Raw genomic sequence first — 26,056 nt, 5'->3', positions numbered from 1 at the left:
TACTTAAAATAATAAATTGAGTTTACTACCTAAGATATTGTGAAACGTACTTCTTAGGAAACGTGGTCTTCTTAAGCTAGAGAATTTTCCTAATAACTATTTAAAATACGAAAGTAATTGTGAAATATTACAAATGGTAAAGAAGTTTCAGTCAGGTTTCAGCGATGACGTTTACAAGATAATTATTATTTATTGTAGATGTGTGTTCTGAAAGTTTATACAACTGATCTTAAAATTCCTCGGCGATGATAACAGCACTGCACGTGACGTATCAACAATTTCTTTGTAGAAAAACATAAAATTAAGACATTTTTACATCATATTGTTCTTAAATCTTACATATACCTAAGTGAATTTTAGACATCATCAAATGTAGTTTTTTATGAAGTTCGGTAACATAATATACGACATATACGCACATATAATTAATGGTAGGTATGTTTATACACCAGGAATACGCTGACGAAGTCGTGGACAGATGCATAAAATTAAACTGCATACTTGTAAAGAGATTCAACTCTTCAACTAAAATATGTTCACCGAGCTACAATAAATTATTGAATGGACACATTATGAATGAATTCGTTCATAAAGTAGCCATGCAATTTAGCATAGTAGATTCCTATTAGAAACAACTAGGAGTGCATAATGAGGATAGAGCATTCAAGAAAAAAGAAGACCTTGTCAAACCTATTAATCTACTAGCCTCCATGTTGTTTGTCGGCATTTTCACTTGCGTGTCTTGTCTATTTACTAATACCGAGTTTGCAACATATCAGATTGCTATCAGAACCAGTGAAGCGTGAGTGTGACAAGGTACTATGCCGTTCACGTATCAATGGATCTGCTCTCAGATCACTTTACATGCAACCGTGTGCAATTAAATATTTCGAGATAGCTGGGCAGATAGCGTGAAAGATTTTGTGTACGTAATTAAATACATTGGTGTAATAAAAGCCTGCGTAAGACAATTAATAGCGGAGTTAATCATATTATGACTAACAAATTGTAGGCTACTGAGACGTTATTAAGGTTTGATATCATAAATACAAGTATAATATGAAACTTTATTAGGACGTGAAATTCATCTGGCCATTGGAATTATATAGAAATCGAAGTTGACACTTTCATTTCATAATAAATACTACTTATTTATAAATGACCTATACGAGAAATAATTAAGTGGTTAACTGCAAGCCAGGTGTCTATTAAATTGAAAGATTTTAAACGCGATCGTACTGAATGCTTGAAAGGCTATTAATTTTTAATAAGAGATCTTTAGTTCATTTAATAACAATATTAACAAGTTATTGAAAAACACAACAAAAATAGGTATTAGTATCTTTACTACCTAAGCTAAGCCAAGTAAATATTAAAAGATCAGACCATATTATATTCTTTGGACGAGACATTACTCGTATTCAGAATCATTGCATAGTGGTTAATTCAATAATGCCTTTACAGATTCAAGTTATAAGGAGTTTACAACTTCCGTTAAGTGTACTAAACGGATTCGACCTCAGAGCAATCGATTCGTCAATTATTTGCAAGATTTATCAGAAATCAGAAATCAGAAATCGTTTATTGCGAACCATGGTACATAGTTATTACATTTAAATTATAGAAACACATGGCACCCTGAAAAGGGTATTGCAAGTATTCTTATAGCTAGCTAGGACTAAAGTTATTATTAAATATAGTAGTACCCATTTATGAACATTATTTTTAAATACACACAAGTATAATATATTATAATTATTATTTTACTTAACCTATGGAGGAGATCAAAGTAAGTTTGTTTTTATATTTATGTTATATATACCTACTAAGTACTACTTATAATTAATATTTCTTATTATATAAAATTATCTCCCATAAATTCTTGGGTAGAGTAATATGCTTTCTCTATTAAAAAGGATTTTAGTTTTGATATGAACGGGTTTAATTGTTTTATGTTTCTTATTGTGTTGGGCAGTTTGTTGTACACTTGTATTGCCCTGAAATACGGGCCTTTTTTGTACATTTCTAAGATTGGTTCCGGGGGGATGAGTTTATTATTTCGGCGTGCGCTTTTACAGTATTTAAATAGTTCGGTATTTTTTCTGACAAAAATTGAGATTTCTAATATGTATAGGCCGGGTAGAGTCAAGATTTTAAGGCTTGTGAAATATGGTTTGCAGCTGTCTGTTTGTTGTATGTTTGTTAATATACGGACACATTTTTTTTGAGCTATAAGTAGATCGTGTGTATCATTGCTATGGCCCCATAAGATAATGCCATAGCGTAACCAGGCTTGGGCGTAGGAATGGTATGTAGACAAGGCGCACTCAGTATTGGTGTTCGACTTTAAAAGGTACAATGCAAAAAGGAAGGAAGAAAATTTGGATTTTATTTTGGATATATGTTTTTTCCAGTCAAGGTGGCAGTCTATAGTGATTCCTAATAGGGTGCATTCAGACTCTTCTTGTATGCTTAGATCACGCAACAGTGGCGTCAAATCGGTAGGTCTTTTTTGATAGGGTCTAAATTGTATTATTTTTGTTTTGGCTGTATTTATTAATAGGTTGTGTTCCTGTAACCAGTTTGAGATATCGGTGAACGCTTCCTTAATATGAGAGTAGGTGTCGGAGTTGTTGTCGTGTCTAAAGAGGAGGGAGATGTCGTCAGCAAAAATAATACATTTATGATTGGTTATTTTAGGGAGGTCATTAATATATATTAGGAATAGTAAACATCCTATTACGCTACCTTGTGGGATAGAATTGTTGATGGTTTGCCAATTTGATTGAAGTTTTATTAGTTTTTTAGAGTCTTTAATGTGGTGTTCTATTTGTACGTACTGTTGTCTATTATGGAGATATGATTTTAGCCAACTGTATGCATTTCCACGAATTCCGATTTCATAAAGTTTGGTTAGCAGAATTGGATGGGAAACTCTATCGTACGCTTTGGACATATCCAGCAATAAACCAATGGCATAGTTTTTAGTTTTGATGTGTTCCAGGATTCCTTGAATATATGTGTAGACTGCTTGGGTGGTAGATCGTTTTTGGCGGAAGGCGAATTGATTATCATCGAGTAAGTTATACTTTTCTAGGAATTTATAAATCCGGTCAGCCATGCATCTTTCAAATATTTTTGAGATTGAGGGTAAGAGGGCAATTGGTCTATAATCGGCAAGGTTTTGTTGTTTGCCGCCCTTTTTTAAAATTGGTTTGATGGCTGCTATTTTTAGTTTGTCTGGAAAACAGCATTCCTGGAAAGACTGATTAATTAGCAATGTAATTGGCGCTGCTAACTCTTCTTTACACATCTTTATTAAAATTGGGGGAATCTCGTCAAAACCACAAGTGTATTTATTGGGGAGATTCTGTATTATTATTTGTACTTCTTGTTCAGTTGCTGGTTGCAGGAACATTGAGTTAACAGAGGGCGAGGGAGAAGGGTGGCCGCGGGGCTCTGTACCATCATTTTGGCCCACAGAGATAAAATATTCGTTAAATTTATTAACTATTGTTTGGGGATTTTCAACTATATTATTTTGTATTTTAAGTTCTATGTTTTTGTGATGTTTATGGGTATTTTTTCCGGTTATGTTTTTTATAACTTGCCACATGGTTTTAGTTTTATTTTTTGATTTATTCATAACTTGTGTGTAACTATGTCTCTTTGATTTTTTGATACATTTTTGTAGAATGTTTGTATAACTTTTATAGTATTTTTTTAAGACATCATTATTACTCTGATTTACTAGGGATCTTAGTATTCTTTTGTGGAAGCACGATGTTTTAAGGCCTTTTGTAAGCCAAGGTTTTCTATGGCTTGTTTGTAGCTTTGAGTTCGTTTGTGGAATAAACCTGTTTAGTAATGTTATTAAATTAGAATGAAATATATTGTAGTTGATATTTGCGTTGTTTTGTTTTGTTAGTATCTTTTCCCAGTCGATATTTTTGAGAGCCGCTTTAAACCTAAGTACATTAGTATTATTAAATTTTCTTTTGAGGGTGTATATGTTATTTAACGATGTTATGTTATGTTTAAAGTAATAAATTGTGGATTTATGGTCGGAGAGGCCCTTGTCTTCTACGGTTACTTCAAAGTTCTTATTATTAGAGAAAATTAAATCTATACAGGTGGCAGAATTGCTAGTTTCTCTGGTCGGTACATCTACAATTTGATGGAGATTAAGCTCAAGCATAGTATTAATAAGTCTTTGATAGTATGTGGAATTTTGAAATTTATTAAGATTAAAGTCACCTGTAATAATAATATGCTTGTAGCTTTTTACTTTTAATATACTTACAAGTTTATCTAACACTTCAAAAAATAAGTCTATACAACGGTCTGGCCTATAAACGGTCACTAACAATATATCGGGTTTTATCTCTACACCACAACATTCTATGACACTCTCTATGGACAGTTCTGCGATATCAGGTCTTTCCTTATGCTGGATGCCTTCTCTTAGAAAAATAGATGTGCCTCCACCTCTGTGATCAGTGCGACAGAAACTTGATGCAAGGTGATATCCGGGTATGTTTATTAAATCCATATGGTCCTTTTTTATCCATGTTTCAGTGAGGCAGATGGCTTGGTACTGCTCTTCACTTAGAAAACTTTCTAGTACGCATGTTTTATTTTTTATGCTTTGAATATTTTGTGTAAAAATCCGAAAGTCAGTTTCGAAAGGAATGGTTTCTTGGGACGTGTGTTTCTTTATCTGTGATCTCTTCAATTTCTTGTGATAGGGATGAAGGGGTTTTAGGTATATCAAGATGAACACTGTCTTGGTACACATCTTGTTGAGCGCAGTGTTTATATACTTTGCCGTTAATTATTAATTTGTTGTTCATAATTACTGCATGATGTCCATTACGTCTGGCTTCCTGTAGGATCTTTATCAATTGCCTTCTTGTGTTGAGTGAATTTTCATCAAGATACTCAGTAATCGAAAGTCCAGTATTTTTGAAAAGGTGTCTATGTTGCAGGATTTGTCTCGTTATGTTTTTACTAATCAGCTCGATCGCTAATGGTCTTCTTTGTTTTGTCTTGCCTATACGGTGAGTTTGTTCAATGTAACTCTCTATGTTTACATTCATCAAGTCACGGAAAATGTATATTAGTTTATTATGGACTTCATCTTCTGTTTCTCCATAGTGCTCGTCCAAGCCGTGTAGTACCAACATTTTATTTGTACTTGAGTGCGGCTGTGAGTATAGTGAGTTTTCTTGTATACGCTTGATCTCATTTTGTAGGTCAAAACTCTCTTTTTCGAGCCTTTGGATTTTCTTGTTTAGGTTGCTTATACTTCCGTTAAAAAGCGTCTGTTCATTAGGGAGCTCGTAAATTTTTTTGATCATTTCTGATTTGAATAATGAGAACGCGCTATGAAATTCATCCTGTACAATGGTTTTTAATCGTGTAATAATAGTCTGGTTATTTAATTCTAATTTCTCATCGAGCAGTTTGCTAAAAGCTTCTATAGTTATGTGGCTCCCTGATGTGTTAAATTTAGAGGTGTGGGGAATATTTTGTGGCGTAGTCGTACTCGTACAAGCATTTTGATTGGTTCCAGATGATACAGATGATTTGTGACCTTCTATTCTTTCATCTATAATTTTTAAGAAGTCGTCTACTGATAGTGGGAGTGCCGGCCTGTCTGCCAAAAAAGCAGGGCTATTTATTAATGTAATTTGTTCTCGTCTATTTGCTGAGATGTCCATGTCTATTATAGTGCTCGAGGCTGGTTTGTTTGGCGTGATTGTCATGTCATCTAGAGAAGACAAGGTATCACCTTGTTCATTGAGTGAAGTACTGTTTGAGGTTGAGTTTATAGGTGTTGAGGTATTTGTACGGGGCTCCTGTTTTTTCCTAGTAGTTTGGGTATTTGGGGGTAATTGCACTAGGCGCGGCAATTTAGACGTGCCAGGTTTAAGCAAAGGAGTGCCTGGTTGTTTAGGATTTGTCTTGACACAGCATCTTCGGCACTTCCAGCTTGTCTTATTTTCTACGGTCATTAAAGTGTAGCGTTTACCGCTTACTCCGATACGTTCTAGGCAATCCAAACAGTACCTGACGCCACAAATAGAGCAATCAAGTGAATGTCTGCTGGAAATTCTTGTATCACATTCGCTACATTTCGCAGGACCCATTTTATTGTTATAGTATCAAAGATCTAATTGTATTTATGTAGACAATAGCGCCCTCTGTTGGTGAGTAGTAGCGTAGAATCATAGAAGTATTGAACGTGGTTAGGTTTTTAAAAACTTACTAACATCACTACCTAGCGGATTTTGTTTAAAAGGTAGTGAGTTATCTTCGTTGGGTAATATTGCGGACAGTTTTGTATAGATGGCAGTGTCATGCGTGTCCAAGCTCTGCAACCACTAATTTTCTCCACACTTCATAGATGGCGCTGCACGGCAAGTATTAAAGTGGTCGTTAACGCGCTTAGGGTCAACGTCCGGTAAGCGGCAACGCGCGCTATGCTTGAATTTCTGGGCGGCAGTTATAAAGATTTTGAAATTGTAGGTTAGGTTTTAGATTCATGAAAGTCTTTAAGAGCCACTGTAACTTATACACGGAATAAAGAAGATGAAGTAATAGTTTTACCACACTGATTAAAAGTTCTAGTTTTAGTAAAATACACGATATTCGTCTGAAGAGTCTAGTTTCTAAAAGCACTTGGTTTATTTCACTATAGTCATTTATACAGTAACTAATTTATTCGCCCACACTTGTGTTACGTATTTATAGTTTTTTTAACACTTTGAACACTACACGAGACCCGGAAAATCCATTTTTTATATTTTAATTACTTAATTTGGGAATTAATACCAAGAATTAGAAGCGGTGCATATTATATTAAGCAACGGTACACGTGTACCGCTAGCACTATTAACGTGTTTCTTATCACATTTGCATAAACGGGAAACAATGATCAATGTAATGTGCTAGATTACACCCTCATCTGTGGAAATTATTTAAAAATACGTATTCGCATTTGAAAGTATACGTTTTATAGCCATAATACCCGCATCTACTTGAAATGTGAAGTGAAATTTATATGAAACAGTTTTAGTGCAGCAATAACTGTAACTTAAAACGAATTAAAATGAATATGTTTAGGATACATTTAATTAACATTGTGCATTTATTATAACGTAAATAAATAAACATTGATAACGTAAAAGTAAAAGAAAAGAAGGGTATAGAATGATTGGCCAGTCCAACCGTAGGGAGTTCACCTGGTGGATGCTACTAATGCAAGATATGTATAGGTATAAAGCATTTCAGATTATCATACCTCTGATAATCTACCTATAATAACGAAGCTACAAGTTAAGATGATCAGTGTTTCTGGTGATGTAAAAATATACAAAGACAACCACTTACCAATATTTATGACAAAGCTATAAATGAATTACTTATCCAGAAATTAAGAGAATTAATGGCTCTGGTTCTCTAAATTCTTACTACTCTGCGGGGAACTAGAAATTACATATGAAGAAATTGCCTGCCAATATTTGACTGCTATAATTTAGATTGACGCCACAAATGCCAAACTTTCAAAAGCTAAGAAGTGCCTTTTATGCTGTAAATTTACTGAAAGAGCAACTAAAACTACAAAAGCGAAAATTTTACGTCTATTATTAACATATTGACGCAACAAATGCCCGATATCCAGAAGCTAAGATTCTCAGTGGCTCTGGTGCTTCGGGGAGATGTGTTGGAGGCCCTCAGGCTGCTGGAGGTATGGTGGCAAGGAGTCCTGGTCTTCGTGAGGCTGCTGGTGTTCTACTGTCGGCTGTTGCAGTTTACTTTATATGGTAGGCTTTGTTCTGTGTCTGTTACTCTATTTTTTATTTAGATACTGACGCAACAAATGCAAGAGCCTCTAGTGTAAATTTATTCGATTTCGAAACGTGACGTACGCGTTTGCGTTAAGTCTCATTTTGTATGGGATTTAGAAACAGCGCTCCAAACGGAACGTTTTGGAAACTCAAAATCCCATAGAAAATGAGACTTAACGCAAACGCGTACGTCACGTTTCGCTATCGAATAAATTTACACTAGAGGTACAGATATCCAGAAGCTAAGATTATCAGTGGGTCTAGTGCTTCGGGCAGATGTGTTGGAGGCCCTCAGGCTAGTGGACGTCTGGTGGCAAGGCGTCCTGGTCTTCGTGGGGCTATTGATGCTCTACTGTCAGCTGCTGCAGTTTACTTTATATGGTGGGTTTTGTTCTTACTTTATTTATTTAGATACTGACTTAACAAATGCCAGATATCCAGAAGCTAAGAATATCAGTGACTCTGGTGCTTCGGGGAGATGGATTGGAGGCTCTCAGGCTGCTGGAGGTCTGGTGGCAAGTTAGTCTTGGTCTTTGTGAGGCTGACGCAAAAAATGCCAGATATCCTGAAGCTAAGATTATCAGTAACTCCCTGAAGGGAGAAGTGTTGGAGACCCTCAAGATGGCGGAAGTCTGGTGGCAAGGAGTCCCTGTCTTCGTGAGGCTGTTATTGTACCACTGTCAACTACTGCAGTTTACTTTATACATGATGAAATTGTTATGTTTAACCAGACGCTGAGGGGTGGATATGTAGGTCATTACTGAACAAGGAGTCCTGGTATTCGGGAGGCTGTTGGTGTTCTACTATCTGTTGCTGCAGTTTACTTTATATGGTGGGCTTTGTTCTCCATACTTCATTAAAAAAAAAAACATTGTAATATCAAAAATACTCCAAAGTATGATGTTGATGAACCTTCATAAACATGTTATAAATCGTACTACAGTTTCATAATTTCGTCGAAATCGTGTCATATCATGACAAATTTAAACCTAAAAATGCACACAATAGGCACATAAATAATTTATGATAAACATGTTAAAGGAGTGGCATGATTTCTTCTCGTTAGACAGCAGCAGCATCCAAAATCTCGCGCTCAACCAACCGCGAACCGTTACAAACTGCGTAACTATAATACCTAGAAATATCTTAGCCGCCTGGCAAGCAGAATCAGGTTGCTGGTGTAACTCACCAATTGTCTACGGATTCCAATACCCGAGCTTCTCATGGCTAGGCTAGGGTTGACAATTGCCGTACGTCAGGATTTCCCATGGGAAACATATCAGGACATGTCATGATTTTACGTCCTTTATCAAGGTTGCGGGGGGACTTCGCAGGTGTCCCCCCGCAACCCTCAACTAGAAGCTATAGGTAACTAAAACTTTGCAAAAAAACTTCGAGATACGGAGGCCTAATTAATGAACAAGTAGGGTTTGGAAAAAAACCGAGCAGAAAATGTAAGGATTTTAGGGTGATATCCAGACTTTTGTCAGGAAATTCTATTTATTCATATAGCAACCCTACTCATGGCAGATAATCAACATACCGGGTTATGATAACGCAGCCTACTGAACTTCTGTGGACCTTATCTGTTTGCAATAAGGTGTACAAAAGGTCATTTTAAAGTGTGGACTACACAACGGCCAAAAGAATGTCCAATATAACTCGACCCCCGAGATTGATAGCGAGTATACGTTATAAGAGATTAAATAGAGATCAAATCATACTGGTGATGGTCTTAGTTAAAGAAGCTGTGAGCGTTATGAATACCCCAGTAACGACCTCTGGCGAATTGTGCAGTCACGACGTCCGGTCACGATACAAGCTGTACTGGAATTCAAGCTTCGGCTATGGTGTATCATTATTGACAGAGTTGACTAACCATACGTAATCCTTATTGCAATGAGATAAAGTAACTACTCGTACTAATGTTTAGTCAAGGGTGTCGTTGTCAGTATGTTCCTGCGCAGAAATCAGATGGCCCAACGCGAAAAACTAAAATCGAAATTTCGTTATCTGCCTCTCTATTGCTCTTACATATTCGAACGATAGAGACACAGATAAAGATTTTCGTTTCGCAATAGCGTCTCTGTCCAAGTGTCCATTGAAGTGGCAGTCTTTTACTACTGTTGATGCCTCTACTTAGTGTATTTTAGACAATCTATTTTGAACTTTCATTGTGTAACTAAGGGTTCCAAATCCAAAAACAAAACAACCGCTTCTGCGTCTCAGGAGGATAATGATGCTCGTACATAACATCAAGTAATTATATTAGAGTGTCATCGGATAGCAACAAATTATACATTGGGTCGGGGTATGTCCTTAAACTACGTCCAAAAAGAGAGTTTTGGGAACTGTGAAAGTGTGAATGTCATCTCGCTTTGTGTGGTAGGGCAGGCGTACATAGGAGACGGCTTACTATTAGGAGGGTCGTATGCTTGTTTGCCACCGACGTAAATGGTTACACAGGTTTTCAATTACGATAGCCCGGTTATCGCCAACATGATCAAGGCGCGCCTTAAACCTGTGCAGGTGTGTTGGTCACGATTTTTACAACATTTTTAACTGTCGAATAGTGTAAATTATAAACAGACTAGTCTTAATAACATACTCGTACATAAATATAACTGAAAAACGTGCTTGTGTAACGTAGTCAAGAATTGTCCCCATTAGACATTTTCGTGACATGTCGGGATTTTTTCTTATTTAAGTTTGATATCTGGATTATCTGGACGCCTTGAAGAAGTGGAGTGGCCAGCCGTAGCACTGGTCAGTGGTACTTAAAGGTCGGCGGAGAAATTGGGGGAGGCATGTGTCCAGCAGTGGGACACGACAGGCTCTAAATAATAAGTATGAGAACTGCGGAAAGGATACGGAATAAGTCAGAATTAAATAAAGTTCTATATAAATAAAGTTTGTTATAAGATATTAGATAACACAGATGGTGAATTATTCACAATTACACAAATTACAACTTAGTAAGTCTAAGTACAAAGTTATGTAACTAGCCGTTCAATCCGTTGTAATATTAACAATTATCTTTCTATATAACAAGAAAGCAAAGAATCATTTTTTTAATCAGTGGCTAAAAGCTAATTTAGGACAAATAATTATTAGAATTTAACAGTAGATAACCTTACCACTTATATTTGATTATTAAAGTAAGATATAACTATTAATACTATTATAACTGATCTCCGTCATTCTAATAATACCTACCTAGGCTGACTCATGAAGTACCGTTCCATGACTGTTTTAAACAGCTTAATCGCACATTTCACGGCCTTGTATTAAATCAATTTATTACTCGATTGTTGTCTCATGATTACAACAAGATGACGAATCGGTAGAAGGTGCTAAGTATTTACTTTCACAGCATAATTAAACAATAAATATGAGTAGAGTAATGTGCGAAAGTAAATTCATGATTGTCAGCTTACGAATTAGTTTTCCTCCGGCCCATTAGGCATATTGTAAAAGTAGACTCTGGCGAGTCTGACGAGATTAGGGCATGTTTCCCACTCTGGATTTGTATGAAAGAAAGGAGATACTAGCGAGACTATCTAAATCCCTACCCTACCGGGCATCAACAAATTACTCTGATAAAAAAAACCACATGGTGGCGCTTAGCTGAGAAGGCAGAGGCACTGACAGTCGTTAGATGATATTATAATGTGACGCTAGAATCCCTACTGGGGATTGAGAGACGTGGCATAAGCTCTTGAGGCTCTTTATACCTTTACACCACTAGCCTAGCCTAGGCCCTAATGGTTCTTAACCCGTGGTCCCAGAAACGACCTAAAAGGGTCCACAATTTTGTATAATTATTAACAGAATAACCCATTGCAGTGTTCATTCGACATAGGTAGTCCTCCATTCGTTCAAAATCATTTTGCAAAAAATACATTTTGTCAAGAAATATCACTGAATGGTTAAGAACGGTTACTAGGGTAATATAAGAAGACAAAACACCTCTAACACCTCTGGAGTTACAGGTTACGGAGACTGCTTATCATCAGGCGGGCCGTATGCCTGTTAGTCACCAAAGTAGTATTTAAAAAACACGCTATAACCGGACTTACGTTTGATTCCAGAACTGAAGGTGCCGACGGCCATGATGGCGCCAAGCGTGACGCAGCGCACCAAGTCGCCACGCTCGCCCGGAAACCTGCCCAGGAAACTACAGGTCAGTATTTAATTTTATCAGTTAGCTGCAAAAAATAACCTCTTTCCTTTTCATGTAGGGTGCGGATGACTGCTATAGTTATTGGCCCCTCCGTAGTAATTGGTCACTCCATAGTAAGACGGGTAAAAATCAGATGATCCTTTTGTAAAAATGAGAGCCTATATTTGCCTGACTAAGACTGTCAATCATGCCTGTTTTCTGTGTTGTGTTACTAACACATTTGTAGTAAACAATTATTTGCGTTTAACTGCACTTACGTTACAAATGGCATAAGAATACCTACAACATCGTAAATCTTCTCGCATTATAGTCAAACTGAAATAGGTACTAGGTATATTAACTGAACAGTTTATAGCACTCATTCACTTGACATTTTATGACGAAAACGCCTACCCACGAATTTAACATACATCTTTTTTGCGAAACAAAAACAAATCGTGTAACTGTGCTGCGGACTTGTTGATATTAACATAATTTTTAATTAAAACACGTCATTCGTTGTAGTTATTTCTAGAAGTTTCGATTATGCATCTACTAAAATTGAACCGATGGTTCACTTGAGCACAGCTTACTTCTTGAAATACTAAATGATAAAGTCATTCCAACGACTTATCTCTAAGTGAAGTTGCTGTTTGTGTGGATTAACGTGCATTATCAGGCTTTCGAGGTTACCGACGTTGTTCAGTTAAAGGGCCTAGCCTCGAAAAATAATTAAACTGATAACTGATACCAGCTCTCTTGAAGGGCCGATAATATCTTACGCACTTACATTCATTCTGATAGTCATCGGGCCTGGCTGAGTTTCAAATAGGCTAGGTTTATTCCAGAAAAGTTTCGGGTACCTACGTGACGCTATTTTTAACATACTTGTGATAAAATAAGCTGATATTTGGCATGATAACGTTTACTTTGATAACTTAGTATTGTATTTAACGGTATATAATTAGGCCAAAAGCAACAAGAAGGTATACAGAAAGCGGCCTAGCAGCTTCACTGATGTAGATATCAAGATAAAATTAAGAACCCTAAATAAACTTTCAAGAGATATCTCAAAAACTATTCAAGATATCGAAACACATGAAAAATATAGATAGGTATATTCTGTATCTGTCATGTCGCTAAGATGCATCATTTCCGAGATGTAATCGAAATACCGAAAAATGGGACCTCTCTTCCCCTCCCAGCTCAAGGGCTGCGAGCAGGTTATTAAGGCAGCCACCATACGTATCACGCCCCGACAAAGTATACCTTTTTGTGGAATGGTTCTAGCGAACTAGCAATAAAACCATACTTATATGAATTACAATCAATAACTAACCCCTTTATTTGACATGTTCCAGAACGGGTCGGAAGCAGGCCAGTCGGAGGCAACGGCGGACTCCAGTCCCGGCAACTCCATCTCTGATGTGGAGAACTTCGAGTGCTACGGCGAGGCCGACGCCGATGTATCCTCTAACACGTTAGTATCGTGGTATATTTTAGTATAAAGAGTAGACTAACACCAGTCCAGAGGTCCTACCGTGGAAAATGATAGTCGAAATTTCTCTCTAAAATCTGCCTCTATTATCGTTCTTGCAAATTTGATCCAACGCCGGAAAAATTAACGCTTTCCAAAAAACAATTTACTTATATACACACACACAGTAGATTAAGTTGTAAAGTCCATTAGAACGTCAACCAACCTTGTACTTATGTCAGGTACCAGTTTTGTAGTGTGACATACGTCCCTAAAGACTAGGTCATGCATGTCATGACTGACCTAACAATACTTCCCTGACTGTTCTTAGCCCTTATTGCTTTGACATAAGGGCTGTAGATAGTCACCTATAAACGTTACTGTTGGTTACTTGTATACGAACAGAACCACATTTACAACATCACGAATTGATGTCACGTTTTTGTGTTTACGCCATGTTGCCCAAAACAAAGTGTCGTGACGACTCGTAGTTTTAGCGTTTCCCTTGTTTAACTTAGACCTGAATATCTAGTATTTATAGGATTGTTGGACGTCGGGTTTAAGAATCACACAGAGATAACCGCCGCCATACATTCGTAGTATCGCTGTCATTATAAAACGATGAACTAAAAAAAACATGAACACATAACATATACCTTTGTCGGGTGTTAGTCTTCGTTCCTAAAAATTGTTATATTTTTATGTTTTCAACTTCTGCTTGTCTAAATTTCTTTGTATTACAAAATCTAGCAACTGAAACTACTTTAATACTAGACATAGATATGTGTTCCAGTCATACGCAGCGGCTTACGTGAGCGAATAACTCGCGAACGCGAAGCGGCGCGGGTGAATTAAATCCTTTGATACCTATGGAAGTGTCCTACGTGGGCGATCTCGTTGTGAACGCGAATGCCGTTGGCCGCCACGCTGCGCCGCGCCGCGTCGCATTCGCGAATTATTCGCTCACGAAAGTAGCTGCGTTAGAATGTTTACGTCGAATTTCACTTTTTATTTCAGAATTCCGATGTCCATGTCGCTTTAAAATGAAAGCGTAACTTCGATTGCAAATGTATGGCGGCGGGTAGGTTCGCGAGACTCTTAAATATCCCATGAAGCTTGTATATTTTTTATGAGCATAAGACCTTAATCATAGCAAATAGAATTTGAAATAGAGGTGTATTGTAAAAGAAAACTTTGTAGCGAGTTAGCAACGTAAATTTACTGCCATCATTCGACTCATATGTAAAACTGTTAGAATACGCAATCTGACTTTGATAGGCAATTACTGTGACCTGTAATTTTTATTATTAATAAATTGATTATGATTATGATTATGATCCTTATTCTTTCACTGATATGTGTTCAATTTATTAAATATCAAAAAGTGCGCCATCTAATAGATCAAAGGCCAAAGGTGTAGCAGCATCGTTTCGAGCGATGGCGCCATAACCTTTAGATAGTGCCCGGTAAGATGGCTCCACTTTTTGTCATTTAACAAATTGAAAACATATCAGTGAAAGAATGAGGATCAAAGTCAAATGGCGTTCTAAAAGTTTTTATTATGTGTCGAAATATGGCAATAAATATACGTCGCTACAAAAATTTCTTTGACAATACACCTCTATTTCAAATTCTCTTTGATCATAGTGTTTCAGTGGGATGATATTTATAGGTATGTAGTTTAAACCATTATCTTACACGATCATAAATTACAACGTAAACGTTAGTAAACAGCGATAATACACATACCATTCATCATATACTTACCTAAATAATGATGATGCGGACTTATGCATGAACGTAACGTACCAGGTAGGTACTTACTGTAAATAATGTGTTGGTGATACCCTTTATCTCAAATTTAAAACAAAAGAAATAACTGGAAAACTCAGCATTCTATGGTTAACTAATCTTCCAAGATAATCACAGAAATATCTATTTACTTATATTATCATGTCATGAGGACACAATTAATAATACTTTGTGGTGCCATAAACATAGCCACGGTGTTCCATCGTTCACACTGTTACTGACGATAGGGATGATGTGTCAACATGTTGAAATTTATAACAAAATCTGGTTGAATACATAAAAAGGTAGCAAATGTAGCAATTTATCATAATACATTTTAACACAAAAAAAGGTAAAAACATACAAGACTTCAAAATATAAGCTCTTTTTTCTTCCAAAATGAAAAATATATGGTACCTTTCATTTCATTTAAATTAGATTGTATAGCAACTATGTACATAAATGCAATATTTCACCGTCAATATCGCAAGTTTTCCATACTTCAAGACGGCTTCAACTTGATTGTAACGTCACGATCAAGTACCTATCGTTTAGAGATGGCGTAGAGTACGATTGTCAAACGTTGACTGTAATTTCTGACATTAAGTCCAATAAGGACATTAGACCCTCAATACAAACCTGATAGACTGATCTCTCTGATCATTAATAAAAACGTCATCTAGCCTATTTATAAACCTTATAGCAAAGACGTTAAGAGGCTGTCAACACCCAATGTCCTTGAAATTGATGTTACTTAAACAGTTTTTTAAGAAAGACTATTTGTTTTAGTCAAGTAAGAAAAATATATGTTCATATTAATTATATTTCAAAGACCGTGGTTGTACTCGATACACGATTGATCGAAATCGGCTCGATAGAAAATAATTGCAAAGATTGGTCTTAAAATCACAATTAAACGGTTTTATGTCTTTATTGTTTTGACTTATGGGTCTGCAATTAAAATCACATTTTCAAAACATTTATATCTAAACCGTGGTTGAGTAAAATATTACACTAATAATCCACTTTTTTTTATTTAAATATTTTTCTTATTATTCCCTTGCCCAGGCCCAGTAACATATATGCGACAGTGCTATCTCATTTACTCCGATACAAATAGACAGTGTGCGCGCTTTAGGTATTGACAGCCTCTTTTGGTCAGCGAACAGTGTTAGCAGCGTAATGACATAGCTATTATCGTATATAGGTATTTGATAAATTATGTCCACCGCGACTTATTTTTAGCGGCGGTCGATACAACTACATTTGTCTCATCTAATATATATCAAAGCTACAATGTCAAGCTTATAGTGGAACGTAATATAATAATGCCTTTAGCCTCTTGAACTCAATCTAGCGGTCTCAATCGATTGAAGTTTGACATGCTTGCTGACTCTTTCAACTATTTGTTTACCTAGTTTTTTTCAATAAGCGTTGGTAGTCTAGCGTAGCTCACCAATGAGTTTTTCGGAACTTACGTACGCTTTTCGGTGAAGAAAAACATTGTCAGGAAATCCACTAATCCCATTGAGCTTTCTTTCCGCTCTGGATTGGAAGGTCAGATCGCGGTCGCTTTTATAAAAACTAGCGCCTACGTCAATTCTTGGGATCAGTTGCAAAGCGGACACCGGGCTTCCATGAGCCGTGGCAATAAGCCGAAGCAAACCAAAGAAGAAGAATTTCTTCCAAAAACCTTATTAGTATGTTACCTCAGAGTATTTAGTGACGTGTTAATCCACATTAATAACTACGGCTGAATGGATTTATATAAAATTAATTTTATAATCTGGATAAAACCTAGGATTCGCAGGAAAAAATAGGCTTTTCATTATAAGTAAATAACTATAGGCATGCGATAAGGCAGTTACAAATTAGTTTTAACCTTTTAGTTTTTTATAAAAATTACGAGTCTTGGTACATTTTATGTAAGTACTGTATACATTAAAATTAATTTACCTTTATGACAAAATAAAAAGTGTTAAGGGGCCCACTGATTAACAGTCCGCCGCACGGTACCGGCCTGTCAGTTAGAACAAAAAGTTGACAGCTCCGAACAACTGACAGGCTGATACCGTCCGGCGGACTGTTAAGTTAATCTGGACTGGACTCGGGTACGTTCTTAAACTACGTCCAAAAGAGAGGTATGGGCATTGTGAATGTCATCTCGCTTTGTGTGGTAGGGCACAGCCAGTGGATGTCATTCCAGATCTAGAGCAGAGCCCAACTGGGGAAGTTCCTCTACCTTACAGAAAACAGCAGCCAAATAACACTAAACCCTACTCATAGTGTTGTGTTCCTGCCGGTGAGTAAGCTCAACGGGGGTGGCGGGGGACGGCAACGCGCATGTAACACCTCTGGAGTTGCAGGCGTACATAGGCTACGGAGACTGCTTACCATCAGGCGGGCCGTACGCTTGTTTTCCACCGACGTAGTATTTAAAAAAAATTATCAGTGGGCCCCTTTAAATTAGGAAAGTCAAATAATCTATTTCTACCAGATCAAAGCACTACACGTCTAAATACTCGTCTAATGCGATTTAGTTTAAATACATTTGCCTGACTTATTTACACATCAAACGCTGTTTAGATAATCCAGATTTCCTCATCATAAAGCTAGCTTATAAACATACCTTTATAAATGATTGTTATGAATTTTACGATGCATATTGCTAGGTCAATATACCCGTAAAAATGAAATCAGATTTTATATATTATTAAAGTTGCTATCGACACCGAACGTAAATAGTTTAGCGGTTAATTTCAAGTACCTATTGAGTAAGATTAGCTATAAATAAAATGTTAATAATAATAACTTAATAACCCTTTTAGCTGCACGACCGGTCTGGCCTAGTGGGTAGTGCCATTGAAGCCGATGGTCCTGGGTTCGAATCCCTGTAAGGGCATTTATTTGTGTGACGAGCACAGATATTTGTTCCTGATGTACAAATTTGATTATATACTTGTCGTACTCGTCGAGGAAAATACGGAACCCTACACTGAGCGTGACCCGACACGCTCTTGGCCGGGTTTTTTTATAACCAGTTAACTTCCAGAACCCAAACATACAATTCATTTAAGCAGATCACTATCACAAGAAATGCAATTTTAAATACGCGTTAACGGATTAACGGTGCCCAGCTTTGGTGCCATGTTACTTATGTTAATCTGATGATTTAGACTGAGAAAACACTCATTCTAATTGTTTTCGTTTCTACAGACTAGAAAACGGTAACCGCAGCCCCGGTAACCTGAACCGGCATTCTTGGACGCGGACGAGTCTCCGACGGACGCAGCCGAGGTCAGTGCACAAGTATCTTCAAAACTGACCATTCGTAGACCGTACGCCGTTGGAGTAAGGTCTACGAATGGTGGAACTTTTCGGCTTGGGCTGGTGAAGTGTGAAAGTTTACCTGATACATGCTCTACTAAGAATAGGTCAAAGAGGGGGCGTAACGCCTGAAAGTTAAAAGGGGACAAAAATATGGCGCCCCACGCGAAACTTTGAGAAGGAAGTTTCGCACGGGCATAACGCGGATTTTTACCCTTTATCTCAATTATATGGTTAAATGCGGCGCAGTTAGATATTTGGCCTTCCTATTCATGCAAAATGCTTAGAACATGCGTCAGACAGGATGGACTTTCATTAGATTAGCATTTGTAATTTAAATGTGCTTTATAAACTAAAAACAATTTGAGGTCAGAATTATGAAAAGTCTAGGGAAGTAACGTAAATTTAAGATTATTTTATCCAAAATATACTTTAATAGGGAGTATTACTGTAATGTTTTGCCGCCAGAGTGTAGCACTAGGACCTTTCGTAAACCATAGAGTATCTTTTATCTTATTCATACTGTGCCTTAAACTGTTTTTGGCAAGTTTTTACATATAATAAAATATGACATTGATACATCAAGGCGGTTTGTTTACAAAGGGCTTACCGGCAAACGCGAAGATCGAAATTGAGTTATGTGCCTATTCATCGCTCGCAACGCAATACGCAAGAGTGATAGAGAGGTTAAATAACGAAATTTCGATTTTCTTGTTTCGCGGTAGACCCTCAGATTGTGATGGATTGTGGTAGTGGCGCCCCCTACGCAGAGTTTCACGTAATATTCCCTATTACAATTATATGACTAGGAATTTTTGAATATAGATTTGTTATTTCATTAGCATTATAAAAGATATCGTTTAAATTAATGCATGCTAGTTATTTACGACTAAGATATATAACTTGCTTGGTTTTATTTCTTTTGTTTTTTTATGTTGCTGTTTTATATTTCATTTGATACCGATGGAGTTCACGAAAACTGCCATAAGTAGGTACTTATACGTGTTTTATGGGTGTTAAATTCATGGGTTTTTTTATTTATAAACTATGGGATATATATATATATTAATGTAATATGGAATAAAATAAATCTCTTTTTCACTCTTCTGTGTTTTTACATTTTTGTACTTTGGTTCCAACCTCTAATTTGCCGGCTGTAGATGGCGCTGTGTTACAACCCCATACATCATACGGCAATTCTTGTTGTCTGGTTGTCAAAATTCAGTTTCCCAAAAAATATGACGCCGTATTAGTTATTTCGGCTGTTAAACTGGAGCACAATTGTTTCTTAGACTACTCTTCTACAATCAATAGAGTCGGACCAAGCTAACTCTGCATGGATATTGCAATGACAAAGTGTGGCAATATATACTCTGGCAAACCCACTCTGTCAGAGAAAAAGACGCGATATTCAAATTTTCTATGGGAGAACGACCCTCCGCGCCAACATTTTTTTAAACTTGCCGCCTTTTCTACTGACCTAAATGGTTTCCCAAATTATATGTCATCATTAATGTCAGATTTCTATATAAATATGGCGTTTATAATGACACCCTACACTTTGTTCTGTACGATTCGGTGCAAAGTTTGCTCTGACTCCGTTTGCTGAAAATGCATTTTCCATTATTTTCAAAATCTGGATTACTTTTAAATTGGTGTGTTTTCGTGTGATTCCTTTTGGTGCACCGCTTGTTCGCTTACACTGTGTTTTGTCCGTAGCCACCAGGAGAACTTGCCGCATCGGCGATGGGGCTCCATGAGACAGTAAGCTATTTTTTTTTTTTTTTTGCTTTTTATGTGATAAATTAATCAAGAGTTCTATCATCCATAGAATGATCTATGCCTCGACATTGTTGTATGTACTAATTGTGCTATTAACTCTACAACTTAGTGTGTCTACAGATGTGCAAGTTGCGGACAGTTTCACAAAATTAAAAAGTTTCTCGGAAATCTCTAGAGAATTTCACATGAAATAAATGAAAACTTTAATTTTGGAAATTATTCCATGTTGAAATTTCTCATTTTTGCAAACTATGACTGCATATCTATAACTGGGGCAAAACATTTTTTATTATAAAAAGGTGCGAAATTATTTTTTATGAGATCACCCCTTCGCGTTTTCATACATTTAGCTTTGTGCATATGGGCAAGTCCAATTTTACGTTTCGAAGTTATAAATAGCAATCAGGTGACTTTTTCCATACGCAAATGCTAAAACACGAAAATAGTAAATAGCACCACCTACAACAATGATGAGGCATATGACGTTTAATGGAAGTTGTCAGTCTCCTATATTTATTAGTCTCTGCTTTATCCATAGAACAAGAAAGCATAGAATGCTAACTTGATACATGTCTACAAAGCCCGTTTAAAATTATCGTCGTTGATACTTTGTGGTTTCCAATATTGTGGCAGATGGCGTTAATTTCAATGTATACTTAGGGACATCTATCGAGTTAGCAATCAAAATGCTGCCAGTATTTCATGAGTACTGTGTCACTGTATGACATTATGTTTGGCATAATTTGTCAATATGGGAAATAGCGTTTATCACTGCAATGTAGAACTTATCGTAAACCATATAATTTGGTATGAATAAATATGAAATTTATGCAACAAGGCGGTTTGTTTACAGAGGGCGAACATCGAAATTTCGTTATCTGCCTCTCTATTTTCGTTAACGCACTATCTATTTTCGTGTTTTGCGGTAAGCCCTCTGTTTGTGCTAGTGGCGCCCCCTACGCCGCTGCTGCGGACTTTGCAATACGTGTCATAATAAATGTCAAATTTCTATGAAACGACGTTTATTAAGACACTTCCGCGTATGGATTATGGGAGCTAGAGGCAAGGAATAGAAACTCCTTAGGCAGAACTGTTGCAAAAGTGTCCAGCTGTCAGCTATAAATAATAGTTCCAAATCTCTCCAGAGTAGCACTAGAGTAGCTAAGAACCTAGGCGTTATTGACGTAGTGAAGTGCGCTGTCTATGATTCGATTTTTTTCTCAAGTATTCTAGGTATTGTAGCGCCACCTATTTAAGTTTTTTTTCGGACAATTTTTGGTATATGGAGATTCTATTCCTTAACACTACCTTCCATACTTCCGCGCTTTATTCTGTCAAAATCAGTGCGGTGAGCTTAGACGGACTGTATGACGGTTTCTATCCCTAAGCTTCTTTTGACCGTATGAGGCATAGAACAATGCCGAAACTGCAGATACAATTTTCTCTATCCATTAAAGAATTTTCTCTATCCATTAAAGTTTATTTTAGCATTGTGTGCTATCTACAAAATTGAGTTGTGAAGCGTACAAAAGCTTCAGTGAGTGCCAGGGTCTATTGGTAAATTTTAACGTGGGTTCCTAATTCTCTTCCTATTCATTTGAATTTCTTTTCTATTTTTATAATATAAGTATGTAAGTTTTTACTTATAACTATCGTGATCATTGGTCTCATAGTTTTGTAAAGTGTATAACCATTAGGTGTATGTATACCTATACAACTTCAGAAATAACAAATTAAAGCCACCAATTTTGCTTTTTTTAGTAGTGTTAGTACCCGCTAGTAGCTAATACATAACAATATTAGGTGTAACTATTTTAAAATTGTATTCGCTCTCATTTCAGTAGACTATAACTCCTTGTTTATTTAGAAACGTAATCAAGTACAAATATTTATAAACCTATGTAAACACCACAATTAACTAATTTTACTACCAGACTCATAACAATTCAACTCGTTAAAGTAAAACGGAATAGTACAATAAACTTTCACGCCGTATTGAATAAAGAAGGAAGCCAACACTATTGTTAGAATTAGAAGATAGTTCACAAATAGATAACTGAAGTGCGTGTCAATCGACAGACTAAAATACAGAGACTAGTTGTCGGTATGACTTCCACCACATTAAATGTGCCATCAAAGAAGCCATTGCTTATCAATTTTATTCTCTAAAGCTCACAAAATAAGTGTTTGCATATATTCAGGTAGATGCAAGAACGTTTGTCGGCAGTACTATTGTGTACTGGAAACAATGCACCCACCACTATTTTGAGATAGTCAATGAGTCATCGCGGTACGTCAGATTTAGATGTGAACGACAGACAAACAAATAGCGACAGGTTAGGCATTCATAAAACAATTAAGGGAAGAGGACCGTGTGGATTTTCTCATAGTTAACGGTTACGGCGATTACCGGCTTTAAAGCCCAACTGATGCGAATCCTCCACCTGCCGCTTCGGTATATGAGAAAGATACGAGTAGTCCTATGCTGTGCACGTACAGTCGCACGTGAATCGTATGTGGCATTGTCCCGCACGCATCACGATCCGCATGGCGCAAGCACTGAAGCGGCGAGCAGATTCCCTTTACACCTTAGAGCACCAACCGGAGTCGCCTTTAAAAGCTTACTCTGTCGAAAACCTCGGCCAATGGTCATGCTCACGACATACTTATTGTATGGACTGCCGTTTATTTGACTAGGCTATTTGTAAGTTACGTAAAAATAGCCATACGTTTGACGTGTCCCTCCCCCGCAAAAATCGGCAGACTGTTTAGTACAGAACATTACAGACATTTCCGGTTGGTTAAATGCTCAAAATTCAAAAATGTATCCTGCAAGTAGCTGCAAAATACAAAAATGTATGCTTTACACCCGTAAAATACGGACCTATTTATTAATATGGGCAAGGACATATGACTTTGTTGTCTGCCTCTACATTTAATCAATTATTTATTTTCTTGTATCTTTCTACTGAGGTGTGCCAATAAAGAGTATTATATCTATCTTATTAAGTTCTCAGTATTCAGGCGGTTAAAATTTGGCTCTAATTTTAACTCAAGGCTTTACTTATTGTACACTTGTTAGCGGTTTGATTCTGTAGCAAAACGAGTCCTCATTATTTTTATATTATTTACGAATTATAAGATGAACGGTGAAGATTTCCTTCACATTTATTTATTGAGAAATTCTACAGCGTTTACAATAAATAATATACAAAAACATGAGTACTTATAAGCATAGCCAATAACGGAACTCCCTAGAATTCATACAAAATATAATATCATCTGTGAGTAAACTTGTGACTTGTGATGTACAATAATTGTAAATATAAATTAAACTGTAAATCTTTAAGGTACAAATAAGCATAATAAGAAAAAAAATAGTATCTAAAACCTGGGAAATTTCCTGAAATATGTAGAGTGTATGTAGCGTATAAAGTTCTAATTTTACATTTAACTTTTGATTTCAATCAAATCATCACGTTTTTATATTCCCACTATATTAACAGAGTAAAAAAAAAACACCGTGAATGTATAACACCTTGTTTTAGTTTCATGTTGATGAAAGTAACTAAGAATAAGAAAGGACTTAACGAAGAGTGTCAGTCGGTTTCGATTTCACATTAGGTGTGTAGTTATTTCATTTTCTGCTTGAGAGATTACGATCACGAAGAGTAATATCTACTTTGCTGCTAGACTTGTGTTGACAACTTGACAGTAGTAGACAGTATGTAGATTGACGTTTTAAATACATCCAGGTATTTTAAAAGTAGTGTATACCATTTTTTTTTATCAGCCTGTAAGAGTGTCCCACTGCTGGGCAAAGGCCTCCCCTCTTTCTCGCCATTTGGTTCTTTCCAATGCACACTCCCGCCACACTTTACAAAATATTTCAAGGTCGTCCCGTTAACAAAAAAATTACCATTTGTTTGATTATCGATTTCACCTACGACTCCTATACGTCTGATTTGTACTAAAGCAAAAAAAAATAAGATGGTGTTTTTTGAAACTTTCAAAATTTCTCGAGATACTCGAGAAATCCAGGTCGAGAATTCCCGTGCCTCGAGAAATAAAAAAGGTCGAGAAACCAGAAACCCTAAGTATGACCTTTAAATTCACATCTTAAAATATGTATTACAGGTTATTAAATAAACGTCTTGTCAAACAACAGAGACTGAGTGGTTCATTCGGAATAAAAGTGCGCTTACACAGATAGAAGTAAGATAATGTTTAAATACGCATAAAGATTCCAATCATACTTAATTATAAGCGCAAGAAATAGAAAGTACCCCTTTTTAAATTTCTGTATTTACCATAAAGTACTGACCACGATGCCAGCGAAATATCTACGTAATAAAATTATAACCATAAGAGTCAGTGCGGTTTCATGTTAGTTAACATTGTAATAATAAGAACCTACACTGAGATAATTTTCTATAATATAAGTAATCAAATTATGGACTCGGGTATTTCCGTAAACTACGTCCAAAAGAGAGTTATGGGCACTGTGAATGTCATCTCATCTCGCTTTGTGTGGTAGGGCACAACACAGCGAATGTCATTCCAGATCTAGAGCCTTACAGAAAACCGCAACCAAATAGCACTAGACCAGCGGTTCCTAACCTGGGAGTGTAGGGGTAAAACTGGTATTTTACGGGGATAATAAGCTCAATTAAAGATAACAGAAATTAGACTTGTAAGAAAGATGATCATTATTGGAAGGAGGGGTAAAATTGGGTTCTCTAGTTAGTCATAGGGATGGCAGAACTGAAAAAGTTAAGAACCACTGCACTAGACCCTACAGATAGTGTTGTGTTCCTGCCGTTGAGTAAGGTTGGCAGAGCTCAACGAGAGTGCGGAGTATTAGGGTCGGCAACACGCATGTAACTCCTCTGGAGTTGCAGGCGTACATAGACTACGGAGACTGCTTACCATCAGGCGGGCCTTATACTGTTGCCGCCGACGTACTATAAAAAAATAGCTGTTTCAAGAAAAATAGTCATGTTCCGTACGTAGTTAATCTGCGTGGTATGATGTTGATGATGATGGTTGATAAAACTGTCCTTCCTCGGGCCTCACACTATGTCTATGACAAATTTTATCTAAATCGGTTCTGCTATATAAGCGTGGAGAGGTAACAAACAGAGAAATAAAGAAAGTTGCTTTCGCATTTATAAAATGAGTATGGACAGATTACGTTTTTGTAGGTACGTATTCAAATCAATAATATTTCGAAAACAAAAATTTGAATCAGTGTAGTTTTTGGCGCGTCGAGCCCGTATCGAAACGTCGCCTAAGATGTAAAAATCCGCTGAAAATCTATCCGTAAGATGAAAATGAGTTACCCAGACGAGCTTATTTCAGAGCTGTCTTTTTAGCTATTAGTCTATCTACGCCTCTAAGGAGGTCGTGGGTTCAAACCCCGGCGCGTATACCAATGAGTTATTCGGAACTTATGTACGAAATATCATTTGATATTTACCAGGCGCTTTTCGGTGAAGGAGAACATCGTGAGGAAACCGGACTAATCCAAATAAGGCCTACTTTACCCTCTGGGTTAGAAGGTCAGATGGCAGTCGCTTTGGTAAAAACTAGTGCCTACACGCTAATTCTTGGCATTAGTTGCCAAGCGGACCCAGGTCCTATGAGCCGTGGCAAAATACCGGG

General features: G+C 36.8%; 1 protein-coding gene across 3 annotated transcripts in view; it reads left to right on the top strand.

Annotated features, from left to right (window-relative positions):
- The window catches only part of LOC133523412 (rab11 family-interacting protein 4A), a 122,595-nt gene that overhangs the window by 40,080 nt on the left and 56,459 nt on the right, over nucleotides 1–26,056 (top strand). For 2 of the 3 annotated variants that reach the window (XM_061858969.1, XM_061858966.1), the window contains exons 3-6: nucleotides 11,945–12,036; nucleotides 13,377–13,495; nucleotides 18,500–18,580; nucleotides 20,330–20,374. In XM_061858969.1, the coding sequence (XP_061714953.1) occupies nucleotides 11,965–12,036; nucleotides 13,377–13,495; nucleotides 18,500–18,580; nucleotides 20,330–20,374 (317 nt within the window). In that variant the 5' untranslated portion in view covers nucleotides 11,945–11,964. The remainder of the gene's footprint in view (nucleotides 1–11,944; nucleotides 12,037–13,376; nucleotides 13,496–18,499; nucleotides 18,581–20,329; nucleotides 20,375–26,056) is intronic. The other variant, XM_061858967.1, reaches the window with a different exon arrangement.

Source organism: Cydia pomonella, chromosome 12 (assembly GCF_033807575.1).
Source record: "Cydia pomonella isolate Wapato2018A chromosome 12, ilCydPomo1, whole genome shotgun sequence".
NCBI lineage: Eukaryota > Metazoa > Arthropoda > Insecta > Lepidoptera > Tortricidae > Cydia > Cydia pomonella.
Note: the sequence above shows the minus strand (reverse complement) of the source record. Positions and strands in the feature narration are given on the sequence as shown.